Source organism: Procambarus clarkii, chromosome 1, assembly GCF_040958095.1.
Source record: "Procambarus clarkii isolate CNS0578487 chromosome 1, FALCON_Pclarkii_2.0, whole genome shotgun sequence".
NCBI lineage: Eukaryota > Metazoa > Arthropoda > Malacostraca > Decapoda > Cambaridae > Procambarus > Procambarus clarkii.
In genome coordinates, this window is record NC_091150.1 from 48,744,788 (window position 1) to 48,767,452 (window position 22,665).

A 22,665-nucleotide genomic window follows, 5' to 3' on the forward strand; every position below is an offset into this window, starting at 1 on the left:
CCAGGTCAGTAATTTCTCCAGTTTTGAAAGGGGCTGTCATTGTGCAGCAGTACTCCACTCTAAAGAGCACTAGCGTCTTGAAGAGTATCATCATCGGTACAGCATCTCTAGGTGTGAAAGGTTCTTGTTATCCAACCTGTCATTTTTCTTGCAGTGACGGCTACTTTATTGTGTTCTTTAAAGGTAAGGTCTTCCGACATGACTACACCCAGATCCTTTACATTGCCTTTTCGTTCTATGTTATGATTTGCCTGAGTTTTGTACGTGGTTTCCATTTTTATATTTTCATTTTTTCCGTAGCGCATGAGCTGGGACTCATCTTCGTTAAACACCAAATTATTTTCTGTAGCCCAATTATTTTCTGTAGCCCACCTGATTTACATCTGATTGGAGATTTGCCGTGTCCTCTTATGTTGTCTACTCTCATAAAATTCCTAGTGTCGTCTGCAAAGGATGATACAGTGCTGTGATACCTGGTTGATACCTGCTTGATGGGGTTCTGGAAGTTCTTCTATTCCCCAAGCCCGGCCCGAGGCCAAGCTTGACTTTTGAGAGTTTGGTCCACTAGGCTGTTGCTTGGAGCGGCCCGCAGGCCCACATACCCACCACAGCTCGGTTGGTCCGGCACTCCTTGGAGGAAACAATCTAGTTTTATCTTGAAGATGTCCACGGTTGTTCCGGCAATATTTCTTATGCTCGCTGGGAGGACGTTGAACAGCCGCGGACCTCTGATGTTTATACAGTGTTCTCTGATTGTGCCTATGGCACCCCTGCCACTGGTTCTATTCTGCATTTTCTTCCATATCGTTCACTCCAGTATGTTGTTATTTTACTGAGTAGATTTGGTACCTGGCCCTCCAGTATTTTCCATGTGTATATTATTTGATATCTCTCGTTAAATTAATTTTATTTCCAAGGATGAGATAAGAGTAGAGGATATGGTAACAGGATCTGTGAGGTTGTGTCCTTGTCTATGTCCGATATGTGAATGAGGAAAAGTACTGGAGCAAGCACAGTACCCTGGGGGACTGAGCTCTTCACGGTTGATGGGCTGGATTTGATTTTGTTGACTATTACACATGGGGTTCTGTTAGTCAGGAAATTGCAGATCCATCTGCCTGTTTTTCCAGTAATTTCTTTTTGAACGCGTTTTATGTGCAATAACACCATGGTCACATTTGTCGAAGGCTTTGGGGAAATCTGTGTAAATTACATCAGCGTTTTGCTTGTCTTCCATGGCATCTAAAACGTCCGAACACTACTGGAACAAGTGCTTTACTGACGACTTTTGTTCGAACCACAACGCTGTAAATGCTTCACCCACGTACTACAAATAATCGCCAACAGAACCTAAACACCTAATCTAACATGTGCCTAAATATGCCAATATATAACAATATTAATTTATACTTGAGAAAATTTCCATTTTGAATGAACAGCATGTTATAATTGATGAATGCGTGTTTGGGGTCGACCACTGGATGGAATGGACTTGGTCTGAGGACGGGTTGCCAGAGTGACTAAATCAGTTGGATAGCGAACATTTTTGGTGACTAGGCAGTGTTAGTCACTCGTTGTCTAGTGAACAGGTGAAGAGAAAGTTTCTCCCCCACCTGTTCTCTTGACCTGACTGGTGCATGGCAGGGGGGGGGGGGGGCTGGTGCATGGCAGGGGGGGCTGGTGCAGGGTGGGGGAGGGGCTGGTGCAGGGTGGGGGGAGGGGCTGGTGCATGGCAGGGGTGGGCTGGTGCAGGGTGGGGGGGGGGGGGCTGGTGAATGGCAGGGGGGCGGGCTGGTGCATGGCTGGGGGGGGGCTGGTGCATGGCTGGGGGGGGGCTGGTGCATGGCTGGGGGGGGGGGCTGGTGCATGGCTGGGGGGGGGCTGGTGCATGGCTGGGGGGGGGCTGGTGCAGGGTGGGGGGAGGGGCTGGTGCATGGCAGGGGTAGGCTGGTGCATGGCAGGGAGGGGGGGCTGGTGCATGGCAGGGAGGGGGGCTGGTGCATGGCAGGGGGGGGCTGGTGCATGGCAGGGAGGGGGGCTGGTGCATGGCAGGGAAGGGGCTGGTGCATGGCAGGGGGGGAGGGGATGGTTCATGGCAGGGGGGGGAGGGGCTGGTTCATGGCAGGAGGGGATGGGGCTGGTGCATGGCAGGGGGGGGGAAGGGGATGGTTCATGGCAGGGGACTTCTCTGCCCTGCATTTCTGGTGCATTTCTCAGTCTTATCTCAGGTATAGACAAAAGTACTAGTCACAGCTTCGTGTCATCCTTTGCAGATGATGCAAAAAATCCGCATGAAAATTGCTACTGAAGAAGACACTGAAAAACTACAAGTTTATTTTAATAGTCTTCGATTAGGCAACGGAAAATAAGTGTTTAACGGTGACAAGTTCCAGGTACTGAAGTATGGGGGGAAACGTATGGGGGACTTAAACGAACCGCAGAGTACAGGACACAATTAGACCTACTCATAGAAGGAAAGCAACATGAAACATATTTGGGAATTATGATGTCTGACGGCCTGACATTTAGAGCACATAACCGAGCAAATATAGCGGCGGCCAGGAACATGATTGGATGCATTATGAGAACTTTCAAATCCAGAGATCCCACAACAAAGGTAACACTATTTACATCACTAGTGCTGGCCCGTCTTGAGTACTACTCCGTACTCACTTCCCGTACCAGAGCGGGAGAGATCTCGGAATTCGAGGGAATACGGAGAACATAAACGCCACGTGACACGATATATAGTTTTCATTTACCTTGCACTTGCTCCGAGGATCAACGTCCCCCCGGCCCAGTCTCTGACCAGGCCTCTTGGTTGATGGTCTGGTCAACCAGGCTGTTGGATGCGGCTAGTCTCGGCTTCATGTGTGAATCACATCCCAATTCATCAGGTATCCTTTGGAGGTGTTTATCGAGTTCTCTTCTAAAATCTGTGAGTGGACGACTAGTTATGCCCCTTAAGTTCAAAGAGTGTGTTGAAAGTCTTGTGAGCTTGATATGGATAGAGTTCTCTCTCAGCGTACCTATTGCACCTCTGCTCTTCAACGGGGGTATTCTGCACATCCTGCCATGCCTTCTGGTCTCGTGTGGTGGTATTTCTGTGTGCAGCTCTGCGACCAGCCCTTCTAATATTTTGCAAATGTAAATTATTATGCATCTCTCCCGCCTGTACTGTAACGAATACAAATTTAGACATTTTAAGCGGTCACAAACATTTAAATGTTTCTTTCTGAGTGAATACTGGAAGTAAAAGTTCTTTGCACGGTCTCCAGGTTCACAATTCTTCAGCTTTGAATGTGGCTGTTAATGTAGAGCAATATTCCACCCTAGAGAGCACCAGTGTTCTAAAAAAGTAGCATCATTGGTAAGGCATATGTTGTTGTAAAGGTTCTTGATATCCAACTTATAATCTGATATCCAAGTTATCTTGCAGCTGTGGCAGCTGCGTTATTGTGTTTATGGAAGTGTTACTTAGTGTAAATATTTTGGGGTTGTGGTTCCTGTGTTGTGTGTGTGTTGTGGCGCTTGACACAGTTGGTGGCGGAGTTTGGACATTATAAACTGTTCTTCTCTTTTTGTTGCTAAAACATTTTCCTGGTGTTCATAATGATGTTATTTTGTTTCATTTGTTTGGTTTTGTTATGGGCTCTGGTTGTTACTGGCTCTAGTTGTTACTGGCTCTGGTTGTTAGAGGCTCTGGTTGTTACTGGCTCTGGTTGTTAGAGGCTCTGGTTGTTACTGGCTCTGGTTGTTAGAGGCTCTGGTTGTTACTGGCTCTGGTTGTTACTGGCTCTGGTTGTTAGAGGCTCTGGTTGTTACTGGCTCTGGTTGTTATGGGCTCTGGTTGTTATGGGCTCTGGTTGTTATGGGCTCTGGTTGTTACTGGCTGTGGTTGTTATGGGCTCTGGTTGTTACTGGCTGTGGTTGTTATGGCCTCTGGTTGTTACTGGCTGTGGTTGTTATGGGCTCTGGTTGTTACTGGCTGTGGTTGTTATGGGCTCTGGTTGTTACTGGCTCTGGTTGTTACTGGCTGTGGTTGTTATGGGCTCTGGTTGTTACTGGCTCTGGTTGTTATGGGCTCTGGTTGTTATGGGCTCTGGTTGTTACTGGCTGTGGTTGTTATGGGCTCTGGTTGTTACTGGCTCTGGTTGTTACTGCCTCTGGTTGTTATGGGCTCTGGTTGTTACTGGCTCTGGTTGTTACAAGCTCTGGTTGTTACTGCCTCTGGTTGTTATGGGCTCTGCTTGTTACTGGCTCTGGTTGTTACAAGCTCTGGTTGTTACTGGCTCTGCTTGTTACTGGCTCTGGTTGTTATGGGCTCTGGTTGTTACTGCCTCTGGTTGTTATGGGCTCTGGTTGTTACTGGCTCTGGTTGTTACGGGCTGTGGTTGTTACTGGCTCTGGTTGTTACGGGCTCTGGTTGTTATGGGCTCTGGTTGTTACTGGCTCTGGTTGTTACTGGCTCTGGTTGTTACGGGCTCTGGTTGTTACGGGCTCTGGTTGTTACGGGCTCTGGTTGTTACTGGCTCTGGTTGTTACGGGCTCTGGTTGTTATGGGCTCTGGTTGTTACTGGCTCTGGTTGTTACTGGCTCTGGTTGTTACTGGCTCTGGTTGTTACTGGCTCTGATTGTTACTGCCTCTGGTTGTTACGGGCTCTGGTTGTTACTGGCTCTGGTTGTTACTGGCTCTGGTTGTTACTGGCTCTGGTTGTTACGGGCTCTGGTTGTTATGGGCTCTGGTTGTTACTAGCTCTGGTTGTTACTGGCTCTGGTTGTTACGGGCTCTGGTTGTTACTGGCTCTGGTTGTTATGGGCTCTGGTTGTTACTGGCTCTGGTTGTTATGGGCTCTGGTTGTTACTGGCTCTGGTTGTTACTGGCTCTGGTTGTTATGGGCTCTGGTTGTTACTGGCTCTGGTTGTTACTGGCTCTGGTTGTTATGGGCTCTGGTTGTTGCTGGCTCTGGTTGTTACTGGCTCTGGTTGTTATGGGCTCTGGTTGTTACTGGCTCTGGTTGTTATGGGCTCTGGTTGTTACTGGCTCTGGTTGTTATGGGCTCTGGTTGTTACTGGCTCTGGTTGTTACTGGCTCTGGTTGTTACTGGCTCTGGTTGTTACTGGCTCTGGTTGTTACGGGCTCTGGTTGTTACGGGCTCTGGTTGTTACGGGCTCTGGTTGTTACTGGCTCTGGTTGTTATGGGCTCTGGTTGTTACTGGCTCTGGTTGTTACTGCCTCTGGTTGTTACTGGCTCTGGTTGTTACTGGCTCTGGTTGTTCCTGGCTCTGGTTGTTGCTGGCTCTGGTTGTTACTGGCTCTGGTTGTTGCTGGCTCTGGTTGTTGCTGGCTCTGGTTGTTACTGGCTCTGGTTGTTACTGCCTCTGGTTGTTACTGGCTCTGGTTACGGGCTCTGGTTGTTATGGGCTCTGGTTGTTACGGGCTCTGGTTGTTACGGGCTCTGGTTGTTACTGGCTCTGGTTGTTACTGCCTCTGGTTGTTACGGGCTCTGGTTGTTACTGGCTCTGGTTGTTACGGGCTCTGGTTGTTGCTGGCTCTGGTTGTTGCTGGCTCTGGTTGTTACTGGCTCTGGTTGTTACGGGCTCTGGTTGTTGCTGGCTCTGGTTGTTGCTGGCTCTGGTTGTTGCTGGCTCTGGTTGTTGCTGGCTCTGGTTGTTACTGGCTCTGGTTGTTACGGGCTCTGGTTGTTACGGGCTCTGGTTGTTACAAGCTCTGGTTGTTACGGGCTCTGGTTGTTACGGGCTCTGGTTGTTGCTGGCTCTGGTTGTTGCTGGCTCTGGTTGTTGCTGGCTCTGGTTGCTACTGGCTCTGGTTGTTACTGGCTCTGGTTGTTACAAGCTCTGGTTGTTACTGGCTCTGGTTGTTACGGGCTCTGGTTGTTACGGGCTCTGGTTGTTACTGGCTCTGGTTGTTACTGGCTCTGGTTGTTACGGGCTCTGGTTGTTACAAGCTCTGGTTGTTACGGGCTCTGGTTGTTACTGGCTCTGGTTGTTACAAGTTCTGGTTGTTACGGGCTCTGGTTGTTACGGGCTCTGGTTGTTACGGGCTCTGGTTGTTACGGGCTCTGGTTGTTACGGGCTCTGGTTGTTACGGGCTCTGGTTGTTACGGGGTCTGGTTGTTACTGGCTCTGGTTGTTACAAGCTCTGGTTGTTACGGGCTGTGGTTGTTACGGGCTGTGGTTGTTACGGGCTGTGGTTGTTACGGGCTCTGGTTGCTACTGGCTGTGGTTGTTACGGGCTCTGGTTGTTACTGGCTCTGGTTGCTACTGGCTCTGGTTGCTTCTGGCTCTGGTTGTTACTGGCTCTGGTTGTTACGGGCTCTGGTTGTTACAAGCTCTGGTTGTTACGGGCTCTGGTTGTTACGGGCTCTGGTTGTTACAAGCTCTGGTTGTTACGGGCTCTGGTTGTTACAAGCTCTGGTTGTTACAAGCTCTGGTTGTTACGGGTGTAACACGGGTTCGGTTCCTCTCTCTTTCCCTCTTCCTTCTTTGCCCTCTACCCGTATTCTTACTTTTTATTCTCTACCAAGGGACTCCAAAACTTTTACCAAAGCCAACTCCACGCCACGTGGTCCTAAGACGATTGACCGACTTAGGATTCTACACCCAGTATGACGTGACCTAGGCTCTGAGCAAAACCCTAGAGTCGCCTCTACGCTGCCACCACCAGACCAGTAACACGAGAGCAATGATCGAGGTCTGGATCGATCACGCTAATTAATCAACCTTGGGGCTTGATCCCCACTCGATGACCGTGGAAACTTAAGAGTGTGAATTAATTTCACGGGAATGATTCGATGTTAGAATCGGCGCCCAATCCAACTCTGCCTCGTGTGGACCACGTGACCAGGACAAGTATACACATAACCAAATGGAAACAATAAAAATGCAAATTATTAACTTAATTTATTAAAAGAAAACTAAAACAAAATCTAAATATGTTCACTCCCTGTCACTTTAACACTCCCTACTTGACCTGAGTGGCAAATGAGAAGACTATCCCTATAATTAACAATAGCAACTATACCTTGGGCGACCAGCTCTAGATGTTGGGCTGGTCTCGGGGAGAGGTAAGATGTTTGACCTCTTATCCCAGCTGCTCCCGTTTCCACACTGATTTCTTCCTTGTCTGGTCTACCCCAGACAGAGCATTGTATCCTTCCGCCTAGTCAGTCAAAGTTCTACCAAGTTACTAGCAAGGTTTAAGTTATAACAATTAAACTCTGTTGTACTTAATTGATCCAGACTGGTTGACTTATTTTACTGAAATTAAGTTACACAAACATCTACGGCAGAGCTGTTCCCGATCCCCAAAATGGTTAATTGAACTTTGAGAAATAGTAGACCTGTCAACCCTGCTGACCTATGACCGCCGGTCACTCCGCCTTACAAGTTAGATCTGATTCGTGACGTCACTGATGGTGACTTAAACTCAATAATTAGAATACTCTTGATATTGTATCCAGTACTATTATACAATACAATTTTAATACAAAATGAATAAAGGCTAATTTCTCTAAATTACTGAATACTATAGGATGATTCATTATACGCAGCTATGAACAAAGCGTTGGTTATTTCCACCGCGAATTCCCCTGGGTCCTGGGCGTTGTTGAGAGGTCAGGTCCCTACTCTAACTTCTGGAACCTTCTGGAATAATTCTTACAACAGCCTAGTTTGTTACACGGGCTCTGGTTGTTACTGGCTCTGGTTGTTACGGGCTCTGGTTGTTACTGGCTCTGGTTGTTACGGGCTCTGGTTGTTACTGGCTCTGGTTGTTACTGGCTCTGGTTGTTACTGGCTCTGGTTGTTACTGGCTCTGGTTGTTACGGGCTCTGGTTGTTACAAGCTCTGGTTGTTACTGGCTCTGGTTGTTATGGGCTCTGGTTGTTACAAGCTCTGGTTGTTACAAGCTCTGGTTGTTACTGGCTCTGGTTGTTACGGGCTCTGGTTGTTACTGGCTCTGGTTGTTACTGGCTCTGGTTGTTACTGGCTCTGGTTGTTACTGGCTCTGGTTGTTACGGGCTCTGGTTGTTACTGGCTCTGGTTGTTACGGGCTCTGGTTGTTACTGGCTCTGGTTGTTACTGGCTCTGGTTGTTACTGGCTCTGGTTGTTACTGGCTCTGGTTGTTACGGGCTCTGGTTGTTACAAGCTCTGGTTGTTACTGGCTCTGGTTGTTACGGGCTCTGGTTGTTACAAGCTCTGGTTGTTACAAGCTCTGGTTGTTACAAGCTCTGGTTGTTACTGGCTCTGGTTGTTACGGGCTCTGGTTGTTACTGGCTCTGGTTGTTATGGGCTCTGGTTGTTACGGGCTCTGGTTGTTACAAGCTCTGGTTGTTACTGGCTCTGGTTGTTACTGGCTCTGGTTGTTACGGGCTCTGGTTGTTACTTGCTCTGGTTGTTACGGGCTCTGGTTGTTACAAGCTCTGGTTGTTACAAGCTCTGGTTGTTACAAGCTCTGGTTGTTACTGGCTCTGGTTGTTACTGGCTCTGGTTGTTACGGGCTCTGGTTGTTACTTGCTCTGGTTGTTACTGGCTCTGGTTGTTACAAGCTCTGGTTGTTACAAGCTCTGGTTGTTACTGGCTCTGGTTGTTACAAGCTCTGGTTGTTACAAGCTCTGGTTGTTACAAGCTCTGGTTGTTACTGGCTCTGGTTGTTACGGGCTCTGGTTGTTACTTGCTCTGGTTGTTACTGGCTCTGGTTGTTACAAGCTCTGGTTGTTACTGGCTCTGGTTGTTACAAGCTCTGGTTGTTACTGGCTCTGGTTGTTACAAACTCTAGGTGTTAAGGCGTCGAGTTAAAGCATATTGTTTACTCTGGGAACCATTGTATCTGTTTTATTGTTAAAAAAAAAGTCTCCAAAAGGTCTTTGCTATTGCCTTGTATAAAAGGTCTAGTGAACCTTTTGTCTGTAATTAGCGAAAATAAGGCGATTTAATCGTGACACCAGCGCCAGGACTCGTGAAGCATCGGTGTAAGCACTTACGAAACATCTACATCTTTCTTTAGAATCAAGGCGGCTTTGGTATGATAAAGAGCTTACGAATTTTGATACATCACAATCTAAGGTTATTATCGTTGCAAACAACCTCGTAGCGTTTCCCACCTTATAAACGACTCAATTAATGTCAACCAAGGCGCCACTGTTTAGGAAAGATGTACAGGTTTCGTAAGTGGTTGGGGTAAATGGTTGATACATGCTGGTGGAGTTGTAAGGGTTGGCGGGAGGATTGTATGGGGTCGTGGCGGCTGCTTTAAAGGGACCCTCTCACATTACCTCGTGTGTCGCCACAAGCTGCAGCGCCCCTGGTACACTCTTGGTAAACTCCTCCTCTCCCAGCACCCCCTCCCACCCCTTTCCCAACACCCCCTCCCACCCCTTTCCCTGTCCAACCCTCCATTCCACAATCCTATCATCCCATTTCATCCCCTTTTCTTTCAACGGTTCCAGCAAGCGGGCCTGAGATTCTCTGCCAGCCTTGCGTCTGGTGTGGGAGGTCTGGCGGGCTCCTGAAAAAATGTTGGGGAGAGGTATTGTTTCCTGCAGGCAAGCCCGTGACGGAGTCGCATTGTCTGACCTTTGATCGACCTGGCTGTTACTATTTGTGGCCCGTATGAGATAGTGTGGAGAGGTGAGAGGGGGCGGGGGTGGTGGGGAGGCTGGGAGGACGGGTTAAAGGTGTGGGTGTGGGCGTTGACAGGTGTGTGTGGGCGGGGTGTGGGTCGTCATGTACAATAGAGGAACAACCAGTGCCACCACCAGTAGAGGCACCACCTCCACCACCAGCAGAGGCACCACCACCACCACCAGCAGAGGCACCACCACCACCACCAGCAGAGGCACCACCACCACCAGCAGAGGCACCACCACCACCACCAGCAGAGGCACCACCACCACCACCAGCAGAGGCACCACCACCACCACCAGCAGAGGCACCACCACCACCAGCAGAGGCACCACCACCACCAGCAGAGGCACCACCACCATCACCAGAGGCACCACAACCATCACCAGAGGCACCACCACCATCACCAGAGGCACCACCACCATCACCAGAGGCACCACAACCATCACCAGAGGCACAACCACCATCACCAGAGGCACAACCACCATCACCAGAGGCACCACAACCATCACCAGAGGCACCACAACCATCACCAGAGGCACCACCACAACCACCACCACCAGTAGACACACCCCCCACCGGTGGATGTCACTGGAGGGGTTGACAAGTTGGTCGACCAGTTGTGAGTGACGGTGACGTTCCTCATCCGGTGTTGCTCCTGCAAGCGTCTCCCACAGTGCCAGGGTTGGCACCCACGCCATCATGTGCCCTACCCCCAACCCATCAACCAACGAAACCTCTGCATCTTTCCTCAATAATGACAGCCTTGCTTACATATATATTAAACGGTTTACGAGCCTGGAAACGTCACAAGCCAAGGTTGTAATTATTATAATAAAGAAGCCTCGTAGTGCTTCAGAGGTTATCACCTTGTTATCTTCCACAACCTGTCCTGCCAACCTGGCCACGACTCCTTCCTTGCCTGTGTCGGTCAGGTCTTGGCCTCGCCTCCTCCAGTAAGCCTTATTTTGTCCGGTCTGGCGGCCCAAGAGGTCGGGCTGCTCCGTCAACTCGTGCAGCCCCCTCCGTCAACTCGTGCAGCCCCCCTCCGTCAACTCGTGCAGCCCCCCTCCGTCAACTCGTGCAGCCCCCCTCCGTCAACTCGTGCAGCCCCCCTCCGTCAACTCGTGCAGCCCCCCTCCGTCAACTCGTGCAGCCCCCCTCCGTCAACTCGTGCAGCCCCCCTCCGTCAACTCGTGCAGCCCCCCCTCCGTCAACTCGTGCAGCCCCCCCTCCGTCAACTCGTGCAGCCCCCCCTCCGTCAACTCGTGCAGCCCGCCCCCGTCAACTCGTGCAGCCCGCCCCCGTCAACTCGTGCAGCCCCTCCCTACCTTGAGGCTACCTTGAGGTGCTTCCGGGGCTTAGTGTCCCCGCGGCCCGGTCGTCGACCAGGCCTCCTGGTTGCTGGACTGATCAACCAGGCTGTTAGACGCGGTTGCTCGCAGCCTGACGTATGAGTCACAGCCTGGTTGATCAGGTATCCCTCCGTCAACTCGTGCAGCCCCCCTCCGTCAACTCGTGCAGCCCCTCCCTCCGTCAACTCGTGCAGCCCCTCCCTCCGTCAACTCGTGCAGCCCCTCCCTCCGTCAACTCGTGCAGCCCCTCCCTCCGTCAACTCGTGCAGCCCTTCCCTCCGTCAACTCGTGCAACCCCTCCCTCCGTCAACTCGTGCAGCCCCTCCCTCCGTCAACTCGTGCAGCCCCTCCCTCCGTCAACTCGTGCAGCCCCTCCCTCCGTCAACTCGTGCAGCCCTCCCCCGTCAACTCGTGCAGCCCCCCTCCGTCAACTCGTGCAGCCCCCCCTCCGTCAACTCGTGCAGCCCCCCTCCGTCAACTCGTGCAGCCCCCCTCCGTCAACTCTCGTGCAGCCCCCCTCCGTCAACTCTCGTGCAGCCCCCCTCCGTCAACTCGTGCAGCCCCCCTCCGTCAACTCGTGCAGCCCCCCTCCGTCAACTCGTGCAGCCCTCCCCCGTCAACTCGTGCAGCCCTCCCCCGTCAACTCGTGCAGCCCTCCCCCGTCAACTCGTGCAGCCCTCCCCCATCAACTCGTGCAGCCCCCCTCCGTCAACTCGTGCAGCCCCCCTCCGTCAACTCGTGCAGCCCTCCCCCGTCAACTCGTGCAGCCCTCCCCCGTCAACTCGTGCAGCACCCTCCCTCCGTCAACTCGTGCAGCCCCCCTCCGTCAACTCGTGCAGCCCTCCCCCGTCAACTCGTGCATCTCCCCCGTCAACTCGTGCAGCACCCTCCCTCCGTCAACTCGTGCAGCCCTCCCCCGTCAACTCGTGCATCTCCCCCGTCAACTCGTGCAGCACCCTCCCTCCGTCAACTCGTGCAGCCCCCCTCCGTCAACTCGTGCAGCCCTCCCCCGTCAACTCGTGCAGCCCCCCCTCCGTCAACTCGTGCAGCCGCGTAATTAACACTGACCCCAAAACAGCCAGTCAACCCCTACGTCATCAGTCAGTGTAAACTCAAAACAAGAGTTGTCCAGTTCACAAGCGACGTGAGACTGGCTTTTCTCACCTTGTGTGGCCCACATGTTACAGGTGTGTGTGTGTGTGTGTGTGTGTGTGTGTGTGTGTGTGTGTGTGTGTGTGTGTGTGTGTGTGTGTGTGGGTGTGTGTGTGTGGGTGGGTGGGTGTGTGTGGGTGGGTGGGTGTGGGTGGGTGGGTGTGTGTGTGTGTGTGGGTGGGTGGGTGGGTGTGTGTGGGTGGGTGGGTGTGTGCGCGTGTGTGTGTACTCACCTATTTGTGCTTGCTGGGGTTGAGCTCTGGCTCTTTGGTCCCGCCTCTCAACTGTCAATCAATTGGTGTACAGATTCCTGAGCCTACTGGGCTCTATCATGTCTACACTTGAAACTGTGTATGGAGTCAACCTCCACCACATCACTTCCTAATGCATTCCATTTGTCAACCACTCTGACACTAAAAAAGTTCTTTCTAATATCTCTGTGGCTCATTTGGCCAATCAATTTCCACGTGTGTCCCCTAGTGCGTGTGTCCCTTGTGTTAAATAACCTGTCTTTATCTACCATATCAATTCCAATAGGGTGACGTGTGTGTGTGTGTGGAGGGGGGCGGGGGGGGGGGTGACAGAGGACAGGAGAGAGAGAGAGAACTTGAATATGATTTTCCAAAAATTGAGCTGATTTTCAGGCTTTTAACTCAGTATTCGGAGTTTCGTCTCCACAACATTACTCATTAATTCATTCCTAGTCACTACTTTACCATTGTAGAAATTCTTCCTATTAACTTTATGAGTAATTTGGCTCTGCCTTCATATCTCACGTTATCCGGCTTATTTAAGTTTACCCTGTCGATTGATCCAAATATCTTGTAGTTCGTTACCATGTCTCCGCAGTGTCCTCGTTGTCTAGTGTGAGTGCTGGCATGCATAGGGTCTGTAGGATTTATAACTAACGTTGTAACACTCCATTATTATTGTTCTCCAGCTACTAGAACTTCTGATTATTTGTCTTCAAAAGGTGTTATGGCCGATTATTATTAACATCTTTATTGACAAAATTAATTACAATTTTGCCTAATCTGAGAATTTTGATAGTCTTATTAAAGTGAGGATAATTCTGGTATTCACTGTCACGCAGGACAGAGGGTCATACACAAGACAATAGGTCTAAACTGTAGGCGGAAGCACATATATATCATGGTTACAATCAATGTTTTAATGTATGGATATGTGAAAACAACTTTCTATTGTGCACTGCCACACAAGGGCAGGGATGGGTTCATGAGTGATGCAGCTTAGAAGTAATATAATTAAAAAAATTGTTCTTCATTCTTTAAAATGGACAAGCAAATTTTGGGTAAATTGTTAGGATGTCGTCCAGAACACCTGAGTCAATAAAATAGTTACACAGTTGGTGGTACAAGAGGCCAGGAGGTCTAAAGTCCTTTACGGTTTCACATTCATCAATATAGTGTTCTATTAAATGCATTAAAGGTTTATCACAGAGTTTACAATCAGAGTATTCTGGTAGTGGCTCAGCCTCACTAACCTGCCAGATGTGTCTATAGCCAAGGCGAATTCGCGCAGTGACTACATCACATTGCCTGGTTCGGTTACTGTGCTGACCATACAAATACCTATTATTACAAAACTTGTCATAACTTTTAATACTGCAGCTTTCAGGTCTCTGGGCATTTCTTAGTTCTTCTAAATCTGAATTAATTTCTTTAATTTGTATGTTTCTAATAACTGCATTAGATAGTCCAAAGTCATAATCAATGTTTTCTTTCCTGCAAGCCTCATTGGCCAATCCATCTACAAAGTCATGTTTTCCAACTCCAACATGGGATGGGAGCCACACAAATTTTATACAAGAGTTATTATCATTGGCAAAAATTACATTCCATTTAATATTACAAGCTACTTCAGGCATACATTGTGATGGGTTATTTAAGGACTGCAGAGCACTTTTAGAGTCACAGAAAATAACTCCACCACCATTGAGCTTAAGGTATTCAGTGGCTAGATAAATGCCCATAAGCTCGACTTCGTTTAAAGTGATCGTTCTCCTGTGGTATTATTGGGGGGGGGGGGGGGGTGAGGGTCTACCTTCCGACCTTCCCCACCTTCCCCACCTTCCCTACCTTCCCCACCTTCCCCACCTTCCCCACCTTCCCCACCTTCCCCACCTTCCCCACCTTCCCCACCTTCTCCACCTTCCCCACCTTCTCCACCTTCCCCACCTTCCCCACCTTCCCCACCTTCTCCACCTTCCCCACCTTCCCCACCTTCTCCACCTTCTCCACCTTCTCCACCTTCTCCACCTTCTCCACCTTCTCCACCTTCTCCACCTTCCCCACCTTCCCCACCTTCTCCACCTTCCCCACCTTCTCCACCTTCTCCACCTTCTCCACCTTCTCCACCTTCTCCACCTTCTCCACCTTCCCCACCTTCCCCACCTTCCCCACCTTCTCCACCTTCCCCACCTTCTCCACCTTCCCCACCTTCCCCACCTTCCCTACCTTCCCCACCTTCCCCACCTTCCCTACCTAACCCCACCTTCCCCACCTTCCCTACCTTCCCTACCTTCCCTACTGCCTTCATAGCTTGAAGATAAGGATCTGCATGTCTCAAGTAGGCTCTAAAACCCGAGAAACGTGTGTGTGTGTGTGTGTGTGTGTGTGTGTGTGTGTGTGTGTGTGTGTGTGTGTGTGTGTGTGTGTGTGTGTGTGTGTGTGTGTGTGTGTGTGTGTGTAGACGTGTGTGTGTGTGTGTGTGATATACAACCCTGGTGTGTGGACGAGGTGTGTGACGTCATAATTGTAATGCCGGCACCGGTTTTCGAGCGCTGTGAAGCTGTCAGCCAGTCCCCGTACAGTGTAACCCGGAAGAGATGCCGGTAAAGGTGACGTAGAGGCGTGTGGAGGCGTGCGAGGCGGCCGCCACGCCTCAGTGGTGAGGACGGGGCGCCCCGGGGCCGCCCGGGTGGTGAAGAGCGCGGCGATGGGGGCGCTGGTCTGGACCACCTCCTGGGGCGGACCCGTCTATAGTGCTCTCCTTGATGATGCCTGGCTGCTCCTACAGCCACAGCACGTGGACGGCTGGTTGTGTGTGTGTGTGTGTGTGTGTTTTCACTGTCATTGCCTTTCACGTGGTCGCCAGCTCCTGGGCCACATCTCGCGCCATTCAGCTGACTGTTGTGTGTGTACTCGCCTAATTGTGCTTGCGGGGGTTGAGCTTTGGCTCTTTGGTCCCGCCTCTCAACTGTCAATCAACTGGTGTACAGATTCCTGAGCCTACTGGGCTCTTATCATATCTACATTTGAAACTGTGTATGGAGTCAGCCTCCACCACACAGTGTGTGTGTGTGTGTGTGTGTGTGTGTGTGTGTGTGTGTGTGTGTGTGTGTGTGTGTGTGTGTGTGTGTGTGTAGCGACATGGTTCACAGAGCACTAAGTGTCCACCTGAGAGATCTGTGATCCTGGCAGCGGCTTAGTCTCTAGTGAGGAGCTTACAAGTTCCTCGGCGCTAAGATGTCGCCCTCTACCCTACGTTGTTGTTGTACCTTGAGGTGCTTCCGGGGCTTAGCGTCCCCGCGGTCCGGTCATCGACCAGGCCTCCTGGTTGCTGGACTTGTCAACCGGGCTGTTGGACGCGGCTGCTCGCAGCCTGACGTACGAATCACAGCCTGGTTGATCAGGTATCCTTTGGAAGTGTTTATCCAGTTCTCTCTTGAACACTGTGAGGGGTCGGCCAGTTATGCCCCTTATGTGTAGTGGAAGCGTGTTGAACAGTCTCGGGCCTCTGATGTTGATAGTTCTCTCTCAGAGTACCTGTTGCACCTCTGCTCTTCAACGGGGGTATTCTGCACATCCTGCCATGCCTCCTGGTCTCATGTGATGTTATTTCTATGTGCAGGTTTGGGACCAGCCCCTTTACTATTTTTCACGTGTAAATTCTTATGTATCTCTCCCGCCTGCACTCAAGAAAATACAGATTGAGGCTCTTTAGGTGGTCCCAGTAGTTTAGATGTTTTACCGAGTAGATTCTAGCAGTAAAGGATCTCTGCACGCTCTCCAGGTCAGCAATTTCTCCAGCTTTGCAAGGGGCTGTCATTGTGCAGCAGTACTCCACTCTAGAGAGCACAAGCGTTTTGAAAAATATCATCATCTCGGTACAGCATCTCATATTTCGGATTTCTCTCTATTTCACTGTTGGCCTTTTGCTCTCTTTGCCTCTCCTGGGTTTTGTGTGTTTCTTGTAGCTTGAGTTCAATTGTTTCTATTTCTCTACCTAACCTTCTTCGCCGTTCTTGAGATAGGGTGCAATTCTCAAGTTGTTCCGCGATTCGTTTTCTTCGCGTATAGAGGAAACGACGTTCCCGTTCCAATCTGCATCTCTACCTCTTTTTTCTTAGGGGTATGCGGTTTGAACATATTTTTACTGCTACTGAGCTTATTTTTTCCAGCCACTGGTTCAGGTTTGCATTTTCTCGCTGTTCTTCCCAGTTTATTTCAGTGAAGTCCTGGTTTATTTGCTCCCAGTTTATCTGTTATTATTGAAGTTGAATTTGCTGAAATCTCCTCCACCGGAAATCGGGACTGGTTTTGAAGGTCTGTTCCCCATGGTTGTCATAACTTCAATTAAGTTGTGATCTGAGTAACAGGTATTTGTAATCATTATGTTCCCGATCAATTCATCATTATTAGTGAAAATGAGGTCCAGCGTGTTCTGCTTCCTAGTTGGTTCTACTATTTGCTGTTTTAAGGCAAACCTATCGCACATCCGTAGCAGGTCATTTGCATGTGCCTGTTCATTTAGGCTACTTCTTGGTATTCTTTCTGATATTACGGTATTAGCCAGGTGCTTTCATTTCAGGTGCCGTAGGTTGAAGTCCCCAAGCAGGATGAAGTTCGGGGCTGGATTTGTGAGGTTTTCCAAGCAGTGTTCTATTTTCATTAGTTGGTCTTTAAACTGCTGAGGGTTTGCCTCCGGTGACTTATATACAAGGACAATAACTACATTTAGGATCTCTATTTTGATTATCAGCACTTCCACCATATCATTTGTGGTGTTTAGCAGCTCAGTTCAGATGAGCGACTATAGTCGCTCGCTCAGTACTGAGTGAGCGACTCAGAACAGATGAGTCACAGTACAGATTGTGACCGACCTCGTAGCGCTAAGATGTCGTCATCTACCCTACGTTGTTGTTATGACGGACCTCGTAGTGCTAAGATGTACTGTGGTGGCTGGAATGAATAGGTGTACAGTTGTGACTGGAGTGAACAAGTGTACAGTTGTGACTGGAGTGAACAGGTGTACAGTTGTGACTGGAGTGAACAAGTGTACAGTTGTGACTGGAGTGAACAGGTGTACAGTTGTGACTGGAGTGAACAAGTGTACAGTTGTGACTGGAGTGAACAGGTGTACAGTTGTGACTGGAATGAACAGGTGTACAGTTGTGACTGGAATGAACAGGTGTACAGTTGTGACTGGAATGAACAGGTGTACAGTTGTGACTGGAATGAACAGGTGTACAGTTGTGGCTGGAATGAACAGGTGTACAGTTGTGGCTGGAATGAACAGGTGTACAGTTGTGGCTGGAATGAACAGGTGTACAGTTGTGGCTGGAATGAACAGGTGTACAGTTGTGGCTGGAATGAACAGGTGTACAGTTGTGGCTGGAATGAACAGGTGTACAGTTGTGGCTGGAATGAACAGGTGTACAGTTGTGGCTGGAATGAACAGGTGTACAGTTGTGACTGGAGTGAACAGGTGTACAGTTGTGACTGGAGAGAACAGGTGTACAGTTGTGACTGGAGTGAACAGGTGTACAGTTGTGACTGGAGTGAACAGGTGTACAGTTGTGACTGGAGTGAACAGGTGTACAGTTGTGACTGGAGTGAACAGGTGTACAGTTGTGACTGGAGTGAACAGGTGTACAGTTGTGACTGGAGTGAACAGGTGTACAGTTGTGACTGGAGTGAACAGGTGTACAGTTGTGACTGGAGTGAACAGGTGTACAGTTGTGACTGGAGTGAACAGGTGTACAGTTGTGACTGGAGTGAACAGGTGTACAGTTGTGACTGGAGTGAACAGGTGTACAGTTGTGACTGGAGTGAACAGGTGTACAGTTGTGACTGGAGTGAACAGGTGTACAGTTGTGACTGGAGTGAACAGGTGTACAGTTGTGACTGGAGTGAACAGGTGTACAGTTGTGACTGGAGTGAACAGGTGTACAGTTGTGACTGGAATGAACAAATGTACAGTTGTGACTGGAATGAACAGGTGTACAGTTGTGACTGGAATGAACAGGTGTACAGTTGTGGTTGAAGTAATCAGGGGGAACAGTTGTGCTTGGAGTGAAGAAGTGTACAAGGGGGGGGGGTACAGGAGCGGTTGGCTGTTGACTCCTGTCAACAGGCTGAGAGCCGTCCCTTCCCACAGCTCTTGGTGAGCCTGACTCGACTAGTCTTCCCTAGAACACAACCCATCAGTCGGTTAACAACCAGGGGGGGGGGGCAAATTCACGAAGCGGTTACGCAAGTACTTATGAACGTGTACATCTTTCCTCAATCTTTGACGGCTTTGGTTACATATATTAAACAGTTTACAAGCATGAAAACTTCCCAATGAACTTTTGTTATAAACAACCTCATGGTGCTTCGGAGCTCATTACCTGTTTAATAATTGTAAACAAAGCCGCCAAAGATTGTGAAAAAGATGTACAGGTTCGCAAGTGCTTGCGTAACTGCTTCGTGAATCTGGCCCCTAGTACCCAATTACTGCTGAGGTGATCAGGTGCGAACAGTTAAGTATTGGCGCCTACTCAATCCTCTCTTCACTCACAGACTTATATGGATAAGGCATACAGAGTATGCCTTATCCACTGGAGGGAGGGAGGGAGTTATCAAGGGAAAGCGCCAAGTCATTATGACTATATATCACTGGAAAGGGGGTCAGGATAAGGATTTGGGATGGGGAGAAGGAGGGTGCCCAAGAGCGCCTTCCTCGTGCAATAGTCCTATGTGTGGTAGATGTCGGGAGGCGTGTGTTCAGCAGTAGGCAGACTACATAGTATGACGCCAGGGAGGGGAGGATGGGGGGGGTGGTTCTTGTCTAAACATGGGAATAAATTGATATTTCTTTACTGTCGAATAATTTGCTTAACATAAACAAACCTGAATTGCATTCTTAATTACTGTTCGGAGTTTGGGAGGGTATAATAATAGCCATTGTATATACTTTGAAGGTATTGACACTTAGAAAACAGCACCTACTACCCAGGGGGGACTAAAATAAATCAATCAATACTACGGCATTACAATGTGTCATGTCAGATCTCCGTCGCTCGATCAGTGAATTTGCTCAAGTGTGTGAGTCAAGACCCTCAACTCATGATGATATCGTTATCAAGGCTCTTCTCTCTATATGTTCTATTTCTCACTCTTTTCAGTGTTTTTAATTTCCGTTGCCTTTCTTAATATCTGGGTTAAGAGACAGTGGCCCTGTAGCTCTTGGTCTCCCATATTGACTATTGGAGCTGACATAGGCTCTCTTCCAGCTGTCTGGCAGTTCTCTGATCTCCAGTGCCTTGTTATACCATAGCACCGAGACGTGGCAAGCACCGGGCTGTGTGTAGGTCTCCCAAAAAACTTATAGTTGAAATTTAGGAGTGATTTAGATTACATGCAAAATGAAGTACATTATTTGTACCAGAACAATGTATATAACACCTGCCTAACACCTGATTATAATGACGGTAATGAAGACGTGTAGAACATGACGCTTACAACGTGAACAATAGTGTTTAGACAACATAGACTGATATATCCCCCATATATATATATCCCCCCTCTCCGCTTCTCCCCCAACATCCCCCTTCTCCCCAACATCCCCCCTCTCTCCCCAACATCCCCCCTCTCTCCCTAACATATCCCCCCCCCCACCCTAACAAATACACGTGGAAAATACTGGAGGGCCAGGTCCCAAATCTACACAGTAAAATAACAACGTACTGGAGTGAACGATATGGAAGAAAATGTAGAATAGAACAAGTGAAGAGCAGAGGTGCCATAGGCACAATCAGAGAACACTGTATAAACATCAGAGGTCCGCGGTTGTTCAACGTCCTCCCAGCGACTAGAAGAAATATTGCCGGAACAACCGTGGACATCTTCAAGAGAAAACTGGACTATTTTCTCCAAGAAGTGCCGGACCAACCGGGCTGTGGTGGATATGCGGACCTGCGGGCCGCTCCAAGCAACAGCCTGGTGGACCAAACTCTCACAAGTCAAACCTGGCCCCGGGCCGGGCTTGGTAGAAGAATTCCAAGAACCCCATCAAGCAGGGCCTCTGATGTTTCTGGCAATGAAAATGACTTCACCTCATTTCTTAATTTCTGCCGAGAAACTTATATGCCGTTGTCATGTCCTAGTTATTGCAAACAAACGGACAACGCTATTTGACTATTATTGCGATCTTATAACATTGTAGTAACTTTAAAATCGTTGTGTTTGACTGGTAACTGCTCTGGGCACCCGCGCTCTGCCGGGTGGTGGTGAGGATGAACAACCAGCGGCCAGATTCACGAAAGCACTTACGAACGTGTACATCTTTCCTCAATCTTTGACGGCTTTGGTAACATTTATTAAACAGTTTACAAGCATGAAAACTTCCCATTCAACTGTTGTTATTGTTATAAACAGCCTCCTGGTGCTTCGGAGCTCATTAACTATTTAATAATTGGAAACAAAGCCGCCAAAGATTGAGAAAAGATGTACAGGTTCGTAAGTGTTTGTGTAAGTGCTTTCGTGAATCTGGCCCCAGGCTGGGAGTCGTACGTCAGGCTGCGAGCAGCGGTGTCTTAATTAACAGCTTGGTTATCCAGACCACCAACCAGGAGGCCTGGTCAGAGACCAGGGGAAGGGGGGGGGGGGCATTGATTTCGGGCAGCAAGGGAAGATAGAGGCGGGGTAGGGAGGCCTCTCCTGTACTCACCTAGTTGTGTTTGCGGGGGTTGAGCTCTGGCTCTTTGGTCCCGCCTCTCAACCGTCAATCAACAGGTGTACAGATTCCTGAGCCTATCGGGCTCTGTCATATCTACACTTGAAACTGTGTATGGAGTCAGCCTCCACCACATCACCCGTGGAGCACTGAGCACGCGGTGAGGGGGCGTTGGTGAGGGTGATGAGACGCATGAGTTGGAGTGAGAGGCAGCGATGAGTTGGAGTGAGAGGCAGAGTCGACGCAGCGTGTTTAATGTTTTAATAGTAATAATAATTCATTGTGTCGGCGGGGACAGGCAGCCAGCATATATACATGATAGGTTAGTATGGAGGCCCCCCCCCCCCACATCGGTCGACCTACTGACCTTACCAGGAGTTTACCTGGAGAATGTCTTGGGAGTTCATCTACTCCCCCGAGCCCGGCCTGAGGTCTGGCTCGACTTGAGATAACTTGGTCCAACAGGCTGTTGCTTGCAGCCGAGAACGAACCCGACTGTTGGGGGCTTGGAGGAGCCTGCCCCCCCCCCCCCCCCTGGGTCGGGCTTGGAGGAGCCTGCCCCCCCCCCCCCTGGGTCGGGCTTGGAGGAGGAGGAGAGCTCCCAGAATCCACTGCAAGAATTCTACTTGGTATTCTCCAAGTATTAATAAATACATGTACTGTATGTATGGATATAAATTGTAATATATTTCGGTTCATGAAAGACCTGGATAAGTATTGTTGTGGGAACAAGTGTTGTAGAGTTGTGAAACATTACCGGGAAATATGTCTTTTGATCGCTGGAGTGGAAAACAAACACACACACACACACACACACACACACACACACACACACACACACACACACACACACACACACTCACTCACTCACTCACTCACTCACTCACTCACTGTATTAGGCCAGGGAGTGGAGGAGATGAGAGTGAGTCACATCGATTTATTGAGTCACTAGACAATGACCCATTTTTTTTTAGTTGAATGAGCGCATGCGCGCGTATTTCAGCGTGGATGCGCGCGCGCACACGGTAGTCTCATATTTTACATATTGTTTCGTTCAAGTTCGTCAGTTTTGTCCCAGATATTAAAAGTGAAATTTTGTACCAAGTTAACTATGCATTTAGACTTTTATGCTTCTATCTAACGGATGTCTTAACTCTTCAGCGTGTCATATATATACACTGTCATATATAGACACTGTTAAGAGTGTCATATATATATATATATATATATATATATATATATATATATATATATATATATATATATATATATATATATATATATATATATATATATATATATGTCGTACCTAGTAGCCAGAACGCACTTCTCGGCCTACTATGCAAGGCCTGATTTGCCTAATAAGCCAAGTTTTCCTGAATTATTATATTTTCTCAATTTTTTTCTTATGAGATGATAAAGCTACCCATTTCATTATGTATGAGGTCAATATTTTTTTATTGGAGTTAAAATTAACGTAGATATATGACCAAACCTAACCAACCCTACCTAACCTAACCTATCTTTTTAGGTTAGGTTAGGTTAGGTAGC

At 49.0% G+C, this 22,665-nt stretch overlaps 2 protein-coding genes across 6 annotated transcripts in view; one reads left to right on the top strand and one right to left on the bottom strand.

The window, feature by feature from the left end:
* LOC123752290 (hexosaminidase D-like) overlaps nt 1-22,665 on the top strand; it is a 373,939-nt gene that overhangs the window by 88,714 nt on the left and 262,560 nt on the right. The window lies entirely within an intron of this gene.
* Nucleotides 1-22,665, bottom strand: part of LOC138363296 (axoneme-associated protein mst101(2)-like) — a 71,177-nt gene that overhangs the window by 28,563 nt on the left and 19,949 nt on the right. Inside the window, exon 2 of the mRNA XM_069322314.1 lies at nt 14,334-14,594. Coding sequence (XP_069178415.1) covers nt 14,334-14,594 — 261 coding nt within the window. The remainder of the gene's footprint in view (nt 1-14,333; nt 14,595-22,665) is intronic.